This window comes from Capricornis sumatraensis, chromosome 15 (genome assembly GCF_032405125.1).
Source record: "Capricornis sumatraensis isolate serow.1 chromosome 15, serow.2, whole genome shotgun sequence".
Lineage (NCBI taxonomy): Eukaryota > Metazoa > Chordata > Mammalia > Artiodactyla > Bovidae > Capricornis > Capricornis sumatraensis.
The window spans coordinates 55086503-55101461 of NC_091083.1; the positions used below are offsets into that span (position 1 = coordinate 55086503).

The 14959-nt window shown below is 58.0% G+C and overlaps 1 protein-coding gene across 2 annotated transcripts; it reads left to right on the forward strand.

Moving 5' to 3' along the window:
• Window positions 1-4250: 4250 nt before the first annotated feature.
• Window positions 4251-14330, forward strand: SLC4A11 (solute carrier family 4 member 11). Of its 2 annotated transcripts, XM_068987274.1 has the most exons (20): window positions 4251-4287; window positions 5838-5882; window positions 8129-8281; window positions 8413-8459; window positions 8670-8901; window positions 8973-9054; window positions 9294-9417; window positions 10766-10978; window positions 11053-11146; window positions 11249-11374; window positions 11449-11562; window positions 11651-11783; window positions 12044-12117; window positions 12534-12786; window positions 12858-12964; window positions 13052-13220; window positions 13312-13485; window positions 13695-13890; window positions 13970-14139; window positions 14267-14330. In XM_068987274.1, exons 2-20 carry the CDS (start codon window positions 5852-5854, stop codon window positions 14328-14330), a joined length of 2556 nt encoding a protein of 851 aa, XP_068843375.1. In that variant the 5' UTR covers window positions 4251-4287; window positions 5838-5851. The 2 variants fall into 2 exon arrangements, with proteins under 2 accessions (XP_068843375.1, XP_068843376.1); XM_068987275.1 differs by lacking the exon at window positions 11449-11562.
• The last annotated feature ends 629 nt before the right edge of the window (window positions 14331-14959 follow it).

Here is a 14959-nt window from a genome sequence, read left to right on the forward strand (position 1 = left end):
AGTGGGGAATTTGGGGCCCAGCTCTGCTGGGAATACAGATTCCTGGCCCCCTGTAGGGATGCCCTGGAGAAGGAGGAGGAGAAGTGGTGTCTGTCTGCCAGGGGTTTCTTGGCTGAGAAGCTGGGCTGCAGAACTGGAACCAAGGTCAGAAGGCATGAAGGCAATGGGGCAGCTCTGGAACCTTCCTGCTCAACAGTCTGCTGAAGGGCACTAGATTCTGACTCTCGAGTACGGGGGAAGGGGTGGCAAGGGCACAGAGGAATGTTGTCCTGAGGGGAACAGCTTCTTCTGGCCCTCCACAGAGCTCCTTGCCTTCCTGGCTGCCCTTATAGGAACTTGGATCTTCCTGAGGTAGATGGCAACTCCCTCAGTAGAGGAAAAAGGCATCAAGCTATGTTATTTGAGCACCAAGGGTCTTCCTCTCACCTACCCAGGGGCCTGGAGAGGTCCCCCAGGAGAGCACGGAGGCCCTAGTCTCTCCCTCAGCCCCTCCAGCACCACTGGAGGGTTAGTGTGGGAGCAGCGTCTCTCCTCCCAGGAACAGTGAGGAGATAGTACAGCCACAACTGAGAGAAGGGCTGTGAGGGGCTGGGAATGCTGGTCAAAGCTGCCTGCCCTGGCCAGCAAGAAGCCCCAAGAGGCTTGTGACACCAGGGAAAGCCTGAGGCTCTAGATGTGGGAAGCCATGCTTGCCAAGGGTTCAAGGAAGGTGGGGGTGGTGGGACAGGGTAGATTGGAAGTAGAAAAACAAGGACTTGGTGACATCTAAGGAGTCCAAGTTACAGGAAGGAGACAGAGGGAGTCAGGAATATCTGGCTGGAAAATGAGAGTGGGAATAGAGGTTGAAGGCTAAAGAGGTCATCTGGGGGCTTCATGGCTTGAAAATTTCCAGGAACTGTATATGGATCCAGGTGTTGGTCATGTGTTCAGTATGTCATGTATTTATTGAGCATCTACCATACCAGTGTTTTGCTGATGAAAGATTACCATCCGAATGCTCTCGAGGAGATCACCGTCTAACCTGGAAGATGGATCAGGCAGCAAGTAAGAAGAATAAAGAAGCGTTTGCTACAGTTAGGGGTCATAAGGATCTGTGGTGGAAGGAAACGGGAATGAACTTTAGATGATGTGAGCTGAAGGAGGAACTGAACCATGATAAGAGCTGTGGACAGGACACATCTCCCAGACACTCAGACTCTCCAGGCCTGGAGGCAGGTAGGGGCCAGTTGTGTTGGAGGAATTATTGGAAGCCACTTGGCTGGAACAGTGCCCTCCTGAGAGAAGGAGAAGGGGATGACAGAGGATGAGATGGTTGGATGGCATCACCGACTCGACGGACATGAGTTTGAGCAAGCCCCGGGACCTGGTGATGGACAGGGAAGCCTGGTGTGCTGCAGTCCATGGGGTCGCAAAGAGTCAAACACGACCGAGCGACTGAACTGAAGTGAACTGAGAACAGGAGTCTGGGATGAGATGGGAAACAGGCAGGTGCCAGCTTACACAGCACTCCCTAACCCACACCCCTGCCCCCCTGGGCCATAGTAGAGTGTTTGCTTTTATTTATTTTCAAAATGGCACTAGAAGCCAGTGGAGGCTGAGAATGGATGGTGGGTGGGGGCAAGTCAGAGGGCCAGAGGAAGGATGATGTGCAAACGGCAGAACTGAACTCTATTTTGAAGGTAAACCTAACAGAACTTACTCATGGATCTGTGGATGAGTCGGGGAGACTCCCGGGAGCTCTATTTTGCCTGAATTTCATTTGAATTCCCAGTTTGCCATCCAGGCTGGGGACAGAGGGTAAGTAGGCTATGTCATGTTCAAGCCAGGAGCTCAGTAACAGGCATCATGGATCCAGGGGAAGATCCAGAGCTGGCCACACTCCTAGGTCCGAGGAGGTAAGGAGAGAAGGGATTACCTAGTGACTCAGTGGTAAAGAATCTGCCTGCCAGTGCAGGAGACATGGGTTCAATCCCTGATCTGAGAAGATCTCACATGCCACGGAGCAAGTAAGCCCAAGTGCCACAACTATGAAGTCCACGCACTGTAGAGCCTGTGCTCCGCAACGAGAAGTCACCAGGATGAGAAGCCTGTGCACCACAGCCACAGAGTAGCCCCCACTCTCTACAACTAGAGAAAAACCCGCACAGCAAGACCCAGTGCAGCCAAAACTAAAGTTAAAAAAATTAGAGTGGCTAAAGGAGAAAACTCAGTTGAAAATACTTCAGAAATCCATTAAGCGCCTTGTGGAACTCAGAACTCAAGGTTGTGACCACAGCCCAGTAAAGTCTGAGACCTCGAGGATGGGAATGAGAAGGAATGTGTGTGTTTATGTCCGAGTCCCTAAACTACCTGTGTAAGGACCCAATGGGGCACAGAGGGGTGGACACGAGGGGAGGGGAGAGAGGGGAGACCTGAGGCATCTCAGCCTCAGATCCACAGTGGACAGGTGGTGGCTGGGAAGCCTAAAGGAAACAGCTTCTTGCTCGGCAGCAGGGGTGTGGGGGAGCCAGCGGCGCTCTCCAGGACAACCAGGGGAATGGAAACCACAAGGGCAGAGCCCAGGAGCCTGTGGTAGAGAAGGGGTCAGAAGGGGTCTGTGTCAGTTTCTGTGAGAGTCTGGTCCATAGGCCGCTGGGGGAGATCTTGACCGGGGGCTCCTATTTCCTCAGTGATCTCAGTGGTGAGGCCTCAGATGAGGGAGGAGGCTGCAGGAAGGGATGAGAGGTGGCCCCTCCATTCTAGGTTTGCCTCCTGGAACAGCTGGGTTGGAAGGTCCAGGTGTTTGGGAGCAGCTGGTGACAAGGAGAGGAAGATGTAGAAGCCTAGGCATTCTGAGATGAGAGGGGCTGAGGGCAAAATGAGTGGCTTTCCAGGGGTCCAGCCCCTGCACCTCCCACATGGAGCTCTCCTCCCTGACAGCCTGCCTGCCGTCAGCCCCCCTCAAAGCTCCGTCCCCTACTCCTGGGGCTGCGGGAGTCTGTGCAGTGGGCTGGAGTATAGCTCAAGGGCATCTTGAGAAAGTCCCATGGCTGTGTGAAGGTACCCCAGAGTAGAGACGATCTCGAGTCTCTGCCTAGGCTGCTCACCACAACCAGAGAAGCATGTGGCCAGCCCCGAGCCATTCACGGTCTGAGCATCTTCAGTAGTAGGGAGCAGGGTGCTCAGGGCCATCCTGACCCCCAGGCCTTCCTCGGGCTGGCAGCCAGTGTGGAGGGGATGGGGGTTAGCACTTCGTTGTGGGGAGTTCCTGGGTCAGTCCCGGGCCCGAGAGCTGTAGAATCATTTGCTGAGAAGCCGCGGAAGGTCAGACCAAGAGTTCATGGAAAGGGTTGGATTTGCCTGGCCGCGCGCACCACCGCCTCCCTACACAAGCACGCGCGCGCATCCTACCTCCCCCACATACTACTCAAGAGGGACCGGGCGCCGGAGAAGGCGCGTCCCAGGGCTGAGCTCCCTCTTGTCTGGGAAAGAAAACCGGGCGGCGGGGCCATCTTGGGAAGCAAAAAAGCTGCAAGTCAAGACCTTGACCAAAGAGAGAGCTGAGGACTCAACGAGACCAGGAGCGAAACCGTGAAGGGCTTTGTCAGCAAACCCGACCCCGCCGAGTCGGGTGGGCGGCGGGGTCCGCCGACCAGGGCGTAGCCCAGAGAACGCGCACTAGCGGGTGTAGAAAGTCGAGGTGCGCTTCCTGGAGGAGGAGTAAGAGGATTTGCTGCTTGAGAAGCCAGGGTGAATGGAGGGGGCGGGGCCCGGGTGGGCTGGGCCCAGTGGAGGCCCCCTGCCGAGAGGAGGGCACTGGCCTAGTACTTAAAGTCAAGACGAGGGAGGCTCCACCAGGACCGGCCGCACCATCTCAACTCCGAGGGTCTCTCAGCTCATCGTGCTTCTTCGCAGAAGCTTCGCAGCCCTGCTCAGCCCCTAACCGGGCGACACCTGGGCGGACGCGAAGAAGCCCAGTCTACGCGTTCTAAGTGGCCGCGGGCTCCCGGGAGCAACCCGCCCGGAGTGAAAAGGAGTACGGGTGAGGGCGCGGGGCGGGCGGGCGGGACCCTGGTCCGCGCCGCACGGCCTCCGGCTCCAGGGAGGACCGTGGGCGCGGCATTAGGACCCAGGCGCGGCCCAGGGGTGTGTCGCCGGCTCCCGCCGCCGGCCTGTAGGAGACTGCGAGGTAGGGGTCCGAAGCCCCGGGTGAGGACCCGGGGCGTGCGCGGGTGTGCAGCGGTTCTGCGGCTGACCACTGGGCCGTGGCCGCGGGCACCAGGTGCGCGTTCCATCTCCAGCCATGCGGCGGGTGCCCGCGGCGGGAAGGCCGTCCAGTTTCCGTCGCAGAGCCGTGCTGGGCTGGGAAGCGGAGCCGTCGAGGCGCAGGGAGGAACGCGGACGACGTCGGTTTTCCTCGGCCCCCGGCGTAGTGGGCGAGAGGGTCTTGGGGGCTTACCAGCCGGGGCGGTGGTGCCCGGGGTGAGTTCGGCTTCTAGGAAGTGGAAGCCCAGGTGGGTACACGGGTGGTTGGGGGAAGCACAGGACGGCTTCGTGGGCACTGCGCTCTTGACTTAACGCCGTTTTAAAACAGTGTTTGAACCTACGAGATAGCTGGGGGAAGGGTGGAAGTCTTGCAAATAGCGGGGCGGAGTTGTGGGGTCCCCAGCACCTCGAGCTCCAGGGTCTTCGCAGGCGGGCGTCACCCCCTCGGAAAGCCTCATTTTACATTCTACCCGACTCCTTTGGCGCTGCGCGGCAGCCTGCCCACTCTTAGGGGTCCCTGGGCCTCTGACTGTCTGTCGCCTGTGCGGCCACGGCAGTCTCTCGGCCGCCGCTCTGACACCTGAGGGCGAGCACCGCGGTGTACTGTTTCCGTGCACGTGAATCGTGCGGCATGGGAGTAGGTGTGCACCGTCTCCACCCTTCCATATCCTCGTCCCTCTCTTCCTCTGTCCACCCCCGCGCCTCTGCTGCCAGGTTTACTGCCCCCGCGCCTCCCTTGTGCATGCCGCCCGGGCTCCTGCCCCGGGAGACGGTCCGCATTCTGCACGACCCCTCCCCCCGACCTCCTCGGCCTCCGAGTCTGAGGCTCTTTCCTCTCGTGCACGCGGCCGCTTCTGTCGCTTCCTTCCTTGAACAGAGCAACACAAACAGCGTGGAGCATCCATCCGGGGGCCCGGCGCAAAGAGCGCGCACGCCCCACCCCACCCCACCCCACCCCACCCCCGCCCCCGCGCCATCTCCCAAGAGGAACCAACGGCTCCGCTTCCCAGGAGGCCCGGAAAGTGCGTGGCGCTGAGGGAAGGAGGCCGTTGCCCCAGGTCACCCCGTGTGACCCCGGGCGCGGGAGGTTAGGGGCGACTGCACGTGTGATGGGTCTTGATGGCGCCAGGGACCGACATGACAGTGAGAGCCGAAGAGATGTGCTGGAAGAAGAGCCTCGGCCCAGTTCCTGGACTTTGCAGCGAAGGCTTGAGAGAGGGAGGCTGTCTTCTCCAGGGAAGGTGGCCAGACAGGTCTCCTCCTTCCAGAGTTCTACAACTAGCGTATCCTTCTTTCCTTCACGGGGTACTGTTAATTATTCCTGGAGAGAACATGCTGAGAACATCTCCCCGCCTCCCTCCTTTCCCACCTGGGCAAGCCCCTAGCAGATGGGTTGAAGAATAACAGGAAATAGCTTCCTCTAGCTCCTCAAGGGGCCCCTGTCTAGTGCTGTCCCCTGCTCCTTTTTCTCCCGGGGGCTCTGGGAAGGATAAGAAAGACTCAGCAGGGGTTGGTGAGGGGTAGGCAGCAGATGTACAGGAAAGGCTGTCAGACACATGGAGCTGGTGACAGTTCTTTGGTTTGCCTTACAGAAAACTCTTCTGTCATGTCGCAGAATGGATACTTTGAGGATGCAGGTGTGTACCTTTCGGGTGTGGGTGTGTGTAGAGAGCTTTTTGGTCAAAAGACTTTAGGGGACCTAGTCCATCCACCTGGGTAATCATGGTCCTCTGCTGGTGATGGGATGCCTTTGGATTCTACCTCCAGGAGGTTGTGGTGTGGTCAGAGAGGCAGCTAACACTGCCTTGAACACTAGCCGGTCTCTGGGGGTCCTGGGGTCCTGGGAGAGCGAGCTGCTCCCCATCCTGGGCTATGTGGACCATCTGATATGTTAACAATGCTCTGGTTATCTGACCAGGTTTTAGGCCAAATGTTGTATCTGCCCACATTCCTAAGATCCTGCTCAGCCCTGTGAGGGAGGGGCTGCGACTGTCCCTCTAAATTGCAGTCTCTGCACCTCAATTTTCCCTGCTTGCACCAGCCTAGTTCTCTACCTCCCCGTATCTCTGGGGTGGGTACATGCTCCTGTGCCCAGATTCAGGAAGCGGCCTGAGCATTGTTCAGTGAGACAGTGCCTGGACAGAGTGGCAGTGTGCCCTACATAGGGTTCCCAAGGCATGATGACTGCATGTGCCAGGCTGCTGGTGGACAAGTCCCAGGAGCCTTGCAGTGAACTAGTGGTGTCTATTGGGTAGGACCTAGGTTGAGCTCAGGATAGGGGAGAAGTGGGGCAGTGTGAGGGACATTCTAGGGAATAGACAGTGCTGGTGGGGGTGGTAGAGGCTGGGACAGGTTGGGGCTGGGAAACCAAGCAGTCTAAGCAAAGCAGGTCTAGAACTGGGGAAGAAAGTGTTTTTTATGGACATGAGCTCCATGACAAGTAGGGGAAGGATGTCTTTTGCCTTAATAGTTCTTCTCTGGGCTCTGGTGCAGTGCAGACCTGGAGCCTAGGGGTTACCAGCTCATGAGGGTGTTGATAGGGGAGGCCTAGTGCTTCCTACCCAGAAAAAGCCCAGGCTGAGCACAGGATACTGGGGGAACAGGGCCTGGGATGTAGAGGAAACCAGCAGACTAGAGTGGAAGTGAGTCAGGGTGAGTCACTGACTGGCAGGTGGAGGTGAGCTACGTGTGACCCTTCTCTGTCCCTCCATGGGTGTTTTTAGGTGTTTGTGGGATCTGAGCTACAAGGGCCCCAGGGGAATCACAAATGGTGGACCATAGGGGACCCACAGGACATAGTGAGGAAGAGGGGCCAAATGGGCCAAGAGTAAGGCAGGGAGGACCCTTGGTGGACTTGCCAGAGGAGGAAGGTTCTGTTGAGCCTTGAAGAAGGCCCTCCAGGGAGGGAAGCCCTCAGCTTGCAGGACAGGAGCTGACCTGCCTGGGGTGCTGGCCACCTGGCCTGAGGAGGAGATTGAGGTGGGGATGGGACTGGGCCCGAGGGACCAGGGATCTGGACTGAAGCAGCAAGGCTGGCTCAGGCTGTTGGCCCAGAGGCAGCGAGAAGCCCCAGCAGGGCTCAGGGCAGCATGTCCGCAGGTGGCTTCCTGTAGGAGGGAGCCTGTGCTGCGGGGCGGCTGCAGAACTGGGAGGCAGACCAGAAGAAAGGGCAGCAGGCTCTGTGCCCTGGGGGCCCAAGGCCCGAGATGAGGCCTCCTTCTGGGGTCCTGTCCCCTCTCTGTCCCTGGCTCTATTTCTCTGGCTCTCCTGCAGCCTGGGCCTTGTCTGATGTCAGACTAAGGCTTCTCAGCCTTAATGCTTTGCCCCTACACCCTCCCTGTGCCAATTGAGGTCTGGATACTGCAGGGCTCTGGCTTCCGTTGGGTTGCTTCTGGGGAGGGAGCAACCCTCCCCAGAAGCCAAACAGCTCCCTCCTCCCTGGGGAGCCAGACAGGTCCAGGTCCCACAGCCTGGAGGTTCTGGGAAGGCAGCGGCCAGGCAGTCTCAGCTGTGTCATTGTACCATGTATCTGGCCCAATGTTTGTGGAACAAACTTGTCTTTCTTTAGCTAAAGGATATGCATGGCACAGAACCGTACATGGGTCCCACAGCTGAAGAATGCTGGAGAAAACTGTTGGGTAGGGGGTGGCAGCAGGCTGCTATGCTCGGGGATGGGCCAGAACCAGACATGGGGCCTACCTGAACCAAGGCTTCCTTCCCGGCCACTAGAGGCTGCCCTTACCACTCACCAAGACTGCACCCAGTAGGACAGCCCAGGGGCCCTGCTCCTTTGGCTCAGCGCCCCTCTCTCCCTTGTATAGCACTGACAGCCAGGCCCTCTTGGGGGGGGGGGGGGCTCTCTTGGTGGTGGTTGGGGCTCCAGGCTACCTCAAGTGTGACACAGATGACGCCTCTGAAACCCGTGAGGAGAGCCTGAGGGATGAGGCCTTCGACACGGTCAACTCCTCCATTGTGTCTGGTGAAAGCATCCGCTTTTTTGTCAACGTCAACCTCGAGGTGCAGCCTACCCAGTCTGGTATGGGGGTTGTGGCAGGGACAGGTTGGGGGGGCATGCATGGGACGGGACTGAACAGATATGGCCCACTTCACCAAGGAGATCTGAAGGGCTGGGGCAGCACCCTGAGCCCTCCCGCTTTCCTCTAGCAGAAGGTGAATCACCTGGCGGCTACGGGCTCCTACACACCTCCCGCAAGGTGAGCGGCCCATTGGCTGGATGGGAAACATTTGGTTCCAGGCCGCTGGCTGGGGGTGGAGGTGGTCGCTTCCCTGAGAGAGCTCATATTAGCCTGGGGGCCGACCACACTGGCCTTCTCTCTCTGGGGCCATCACAATGGAGGGGTCCAGGCAAGGACAGAGGGTCTTATTTACGGGCCTGTCTGGTTCTGTGCACGGGGTCCCCACAGTACCTGAAGTTAAAGAACTTTGAGGAAGAGATCCGTGCACACCGGGACTTAGATGGCTTCCTGGCACGGGCCAGAATCATCCTGGATGAAACGGCCACCTCCCTGGATGACGTGCTGCGGGCTATGCTGTACCGCTTAGCCCAAGACCCTTACAACACCGAGCCAGAGTGCAACCTGGACCTGCTCACGGCCATGCTCTTCACTGACGGAGGGGCTCCCATGGAGGGCAAAGGTAAGGGCTGTCTCTTGGCCTGGGCGGAAGGTCAGGGAGGTGGACCGTCTGACTCCCCACTTTGTTAGCAGTTCACCTGCTGTCGGACACCATCCAAGGGGTCACTGCCACAGTAACGGGGGTACAATACCAGCAGTCATGGATCTGCATCCTGTGAGTTGCCAGGCCACCATGCTGGCCTCCCCATGTCACCTCAGAGACAGGCATCCAGTAACCCTGTAGAGGCTGGCCTGCTCAGTCTCTGGGGAGAGTGAGGAATTCATCCCATCTGGTCTTTTTTCCTCCTTAACAGAGGTCACTGGGGTCATACTTAGGAGTTCTGGGTGGCGGGGGTGGAGCCCCAGCTCCCAAGGGTGGCAGCCATGTGCCATGTGCCCTCCCTGTCCCACCAGCTGTACCTCCAAGGCCCTGCTGAGGCGACATGTGTGCATCAGCCGCCTGGTCCGCCCGCAGAACTGGGGGCAGAATTCCTGTGAGGTGCGGTTTGTCATCCTGGTGCTGGCCCCACCCAAGATGGTGAGGAGGGGTTTCGGGTGGCTCTGTTTCCTGGGAAAGAGGGTACCAGGTTACCCTGCCCTCTCCTTGAGGGCATCCCTTCCAGTGCAGGAGGCCTACAGAATTGGCCTCCGAAGGCTGTTCACCCTATCTGTTCATCCCTGGGTTTATCTGAAGAATACTTGCTAGGTCCTCTTCAAGCCCTGATTTCCCCAGAAGTTGCCCAAAAGATTATATTTCCTTCCTGACTGAAAAGAGATACTCGTTAAAAGTATTACTATTCAAACACAGGGGCCTTTCTCTGGCCTGCATGACGCTGACTCTTCTAATCGGCTGACTGTGATTTGTTGACCAAAGAGTCCCACTCTTTCCTGGGCTGTTTACCCCCTGGCCAGGGGCAGATTATCTCACTTTTGTGGGGGCTGAGACATACAATTTGGGGAATCTTCTTTTATGGGAGAGGATTTAAAAATCTTGAGTAGAAAATGGCAAGGGTCCCTCTTTCCAGGCTTGGGAAGGGCCTTAATGCTTAAGCTTAATGCTTAAGCTTCCATTGGCTTTTTGATGATTCTGCTCCTGCAGATGGCCCTTCAGATGGCCCCTCCCCAGGCTTTCTCTATGCAAAGGGGTGCTAATGGGATTGTAGACACACTGCGAACCTCTCTAGATGTTACTGTGCTGGCAACAGAGGAAGAGCATTTAGGGCAGCAGGCACCTCATGGGTCAGAGGAGTGACAGCTGACAAGGTGGCCAACAGTTGGAAAGAGCAGAATCCTTAGGGCTGAGTGGCTAGACTGGCACCTTGAGATGCACCAGCCAGCCTGACACCTGGCTCTGCCTCGGAGAACAGGCCTGTTCTAAAGCTACCAGAAAGCAGTGGGCACGGCGCAGGTGCAGGCCTGGGAACGCAACTTTGGGCAACCCAGAGGGGAGGATGCCGCTCCCAGGGGCCAGAGTTGTCGAGGTGAGACAGGCTGCTGTGGTGGAGGCTGGACACGGAGTTCACAGACAGGGCTGACCTTGGCCAGGCAAGAGAGAGAGGGCTAGATGGCCTGCAGCCCCTCTGAAAATCAGATAAAGCAGCAAACAGAGCAAACGCCCCAGGTGAAAAGTAGCTGAGCAAACTTTTTTTTTTCCATTATCAGGATTTCATTATCCACAATTACACAGATTTAACCTGAGTTTGTAAGAAAAATACTAGGTCAGTGGTAGTCTAGTGATCTGCTGACCTGGTGGCAATCGTGGCAGGATCCACTATGTGTGACTGTTGGGGGACTACACCTAGATCATGGGGACAGAGTGGCCAGGGCTGGGGAGGGTGCCCTCTGCTCTACAGTGGCTACAGATGTGACTCTTGCCCCACCCCCAGAAAAGCACCAAGACCGCCACAGAAGTGGGGCGCACATTTGCCACCATGATGTTAGACATCACCTTCCGCCAGAAGCTCCTGAAGACCCGCACAGAGGAGGAATTCAAAGAAGCCCTGGTCCATCAGAGACAGCTGCTCACCGTAATGAGCCACTGTCCGAGTATCAGCATGGACTACAGCACGAGCTCCATCTGCATCGTCAGACCCCCACAGGTGCGGGCCAGACATGGCCTGGGCGGGCAGCCCAGGGCAAGGGCACAGGGCTGATGGGCATGTCCTTTTCCCAGCCCCCACAGCAGAAGGACTTTCTCCCCATGGGGAAGGGCATCCAAGAGGACATCGCCCGCAGGTTCCCCGTGTACCCACTGGACTTCACTGACGGTAAGTGCCCCATGACCCTCTCAGAGCTTGGCCTGTAGCTCAGGCCCCCGGCCTGGCCTGTGTCCCCACACACACAATCTCCATCCCGTCTCCCTTTCCTAGGCATCATTGGGAAAAACAAGGCTGTGGGCAAATACATCACCACCACCCTGTTCCTCTACTTCGCCTGCCTGCTGCCCACAATTGCTTTTGGGTCCCTCAATGATGAGAACACAAATGGAGCCATCGGTGAGGGGCTGGAGGCTATCGGGGAGTGCTGGGGGGCCAGGCCCATGGTGCCCCCTGACCACCTACTTCCTCAGACGTGCAGAAGACCGTGGCCGGGCAGGGCATCGGAGGCATCCTGTACGCGCTCTTCTCTGGGCAGCCGCTGGTGGTGCTGCTGACGACCGCGCCCCTGGCCCTCTACATCAACGGTGCAGCGGGGGTGAGAGCGGGGAGAGGGTTCCTGGGGTCCTCCCCCCAACCCGGCCCTGACTGCTCACTCCTGTCCCGCCCCTGCAGTGATCCGTGACATCTGTGATGACTATAATCTAGACTTCAGTACCTTCTATGCGTGGACAGGCCTGTGGAACAGTTTCTTCCTCACGCTTTATGCCCTCTTCAACCTCAGCCTGGTCATGAGTCTTTTCAAGAGGTAACAGAGCCTTCCCTAAGCTTCTGGGACTTTAAAGCAGGAGGGAGACCAAGGCCAGGGACATGGGTCAGCTTCCATGCCACCCTCCAAGGCCCTGTAACCCTAGATAAGATGGGGTGCCCTCACCATATCACTACCCCAAGGGGAAAGTCTGGGGGCCCTGGCCCTCTTCATGCAGGAGGTAGGAGCCATGCCAAGGCTTGGGGAAACCCACCCTCTACAATTCACCCCATCTTATGAGACATACCTTCTGCTGGCAGGTCAACAGAGGAGATCATTGCCTTGTTCATTTCTATCACGTTCATCCTAGATGCTATCAAGGGCACAGTCAAAAGTGAGTATTATACAGCCAGTGGCCACCTGCTGCAGGGGAAGCTGAGTTGAGATGGGGTACAGACTGGCAGAGCAGCCAAGAAGCATACAAGCTAAGGCTGCTTCCGTGGTCCAGGGTGCCATGGGAGTCATGACTGACACAGCACAGCAATTAGCAGGTGACAGAGCTGTGTCAGGCAGGTCAGAGGCACTGGGCCAGGCAGGATTCGCTGTCAGAAATGGACAAAGGGCAGGGTGTGGGGTGATGGGTAGACAGGCAGGTTGAGGAATCCTGCCTGACAGAAGGCCAGCTCTCCCCTCTTCCGCCCAGAATCCTTTTCTCCCATCAGGGCTCCTTCCGCCCACATCCAGGAGGAAGTTGCTAGGCCTAGGCTCCCAGAGCCCAGATGGCTGAATTCTGATGGTCTGTACCCATAGTCTTCCAGAAGTACTACTATGGCCGTGACACTGGACTCTTCTTCAAAGATAAGTCCTCCTTGGTGAGCCTGCTGGACCTCAACAGTAGCCTCCACAGTGCCCTCAACACCAGCTTCCTGACCAGCCCACCGGAGCTAACTTCAACGGGCAGCCAGGACTCCGAGCCCCTGGCCCGGGATACAGCTGTGCTCAGCCTCCTCATCATGCTGGGCACGCTCTGGCTGAGCTACACCCTCTACCAGTTGAAGAAGAGGTGAGGGGTGCCCCCTCGGGTCCGGGGAACACAAGCCCCTAGGCCACACTGACACTCACCTGCCTCCATAGCCCCTACCTGCACCCCTACGTGCGTGAGCTCCTGTCAGACTGTGCCTTGCCCATTTCGGTGCTTACCTTCTCCCTCATCTCTTCCTATGGCTTCCAGGAGATTAAGAGTAAGTTAGGACCAGCCGTGGGGTGGGATGGGGTGGGTTGCTCTGTGGGGGATGCAAGCTTGAGCAGGGGCCTGTACCCTACTGCAGTGGTCAAGTTTCGCTACAGCTCGAGTGACAGCCTGTTCGAGATAGCCGAGATGCACTCACTATCCCTGGTGGCCATCAGCAGCGCCATGGGCCTCGGCTTCCTCCTCTCCATGCTCTTCTTCATAGAGCAGAACCTGGTGGCTGCCTTGGCTAACGCCCCACAGAACAGGTTTGCAGGGCTGGGGACGGAGGGGTGAGTATGTGCCCAACCTTTCAGAGGCCAAGAGGGCTCTGGCCATATGTGACCCTGCCCGCTGCAGGCTGGTAAAGGGCACTGCCTACCACTGGGACCTCCTGCTCATCGCCATCATCAATACTGGGCTGTCTCTGTTTGGGCTGCCCTGGATCCATGCTGCCTACCCCCACTCCCTGCTGCACGTGCGAGCACTGGCTTTGGTGGAGGAGCATGTAGAGAACGGGCACATTTATGAGACGTGAGTGTGAAGAGGGCCCCTCGAGGTGTGAGGCCCGAGTCATGAGGGCCCTGAGGTGTGGGGCAGCCCTGGGCCACATGGGACTTAAGGAGGGATATGGCTTGGGGGGCAAGGGCCCAGAAGTGCCAGAGCCTGGTAAGCGTGTGACCTGGGATGGACACGGCCCCGTGGACCAGGCCAGAGCAATCCTACGCGCTGCACCCTCGCAGGATTGTGAACGTGAAGGAGACTCGGCTGACCTCCCTGGGCGCCAGCGTCCTGGTGGGCTTCTCCCTCCTGCTGCTGCCCTTCCCACTGCAGTGGATCCCCAAGCCCGTGCTCTATGGCCTCTTCCTCTACCTCGCGCTCACCTCCATCGACGGCAACCAGCTCTTTCAGCGCATGGTGCTGCTGCTCAAGGACCAGGCGAGTGGCCCTGAGGGCGGGGGGAGGGGTGGGGCATCTGGCTCCAGACCTGCCCACACCTGGTCCCTGCCACCCACAGACGTCATACCCACCCACCCACTACATCCGGAGGGTGCCCCAGAGGAAGATCCACTACTTCACAGGCCTGCAGGTCCTGCAGCTGCTGCTGCTCTGTGCCTTTGGCATGAGCCCACTGCTCTACATGAAGATGGTCTTTCCCCTCATCATGATTGCCATGATCCCCATTCGGTATGGAGGGCGGACAGCAGGCAGAAAGGACGCAGCGGGGCGGGAGAGGGTGGGCTGGAACGGCTGCTCTCTGCCTATTCCTCCCTGCCCCCGTGCTTATCCTCCTGCCTGTTCCTCCTCCCCGCAGCTACAACGTGCTGCCCCAAATCATTGAAGCCAAGTACTTGGATGCCATGGACGCTGAACACTGATGCCCTGACTTGCAGGTCCTGGCCACCCCCCATGCGCCCGTTTCTCCAGGTCTCCCCAGGCTGGCTGTGTAGCTGTGTGTGGGCATCCGGGAATGTGCCTCTGTGCTGCAGCCCCTCACAGCTGTCCCAAGTGGCCAAGGGTGCCTGGGCACTGAGGCAGCTCTGAGGGATGTGTCTGCTTCTCTTCCCACTAGCCCTTTGCTTTGGGTCCAGAGTGCTGCTCAGGGCAGCTTCTGCCCAAGCAGGACGGATTTTCTTTTGATAAAGAGTGTCAGGTGGCCGAAAGAGAAACCATTTCCTTGATTGTGTAAGGAACTTGCTGGATGCACATTAGAGAATAAAGCTCCTATTTCTATGCTTCTACATGCCACCTCCATCCATGCTGCCCTGCCCCAGCCTCTGAAGGCCACCCAAGGACTCTAGGGAGGAAGAGACCCTCCCAGGGGAAGAGGGATGAAAGGGACTGACTGTTAAGTGCCACTAAGGGTTGTTACTTCCAACTCCACACAGCACCCCAACAGGGAAATGTGGAAGATCCAGGAGGCCCTTGTAATGCCATGTTGCCAGGAACCTGCAGGGAACGTGTTCTAGGAACAGCACGTGCAAGGGCCCCAAGAAGGAGGCTTGAG

Excerpts from the sequence above, each read along its gene's own strand:
- SLC4A11 (XM_068987274.1), top strand. The coding sequence starts at position 5,852 with ATGTCGCAGAATGGATACTTTGAGGATGCAG. Across the intron at positions 12,118-12,533 it reads TATCAAGGGCACAGTCAAAA|TCTTCCAGAAGTACTACTAT; the intron begins GTGAGTATTATA and ends CTGTACCCATAG. Across the intron at positions 12,787-12,857 it reads CTCTACCAGTTGAAGAAGAG|CCCCTACCTGCACCCCTACG; the intron begins GTGAGGGGTGCC and ends CTGCCTCCATAG.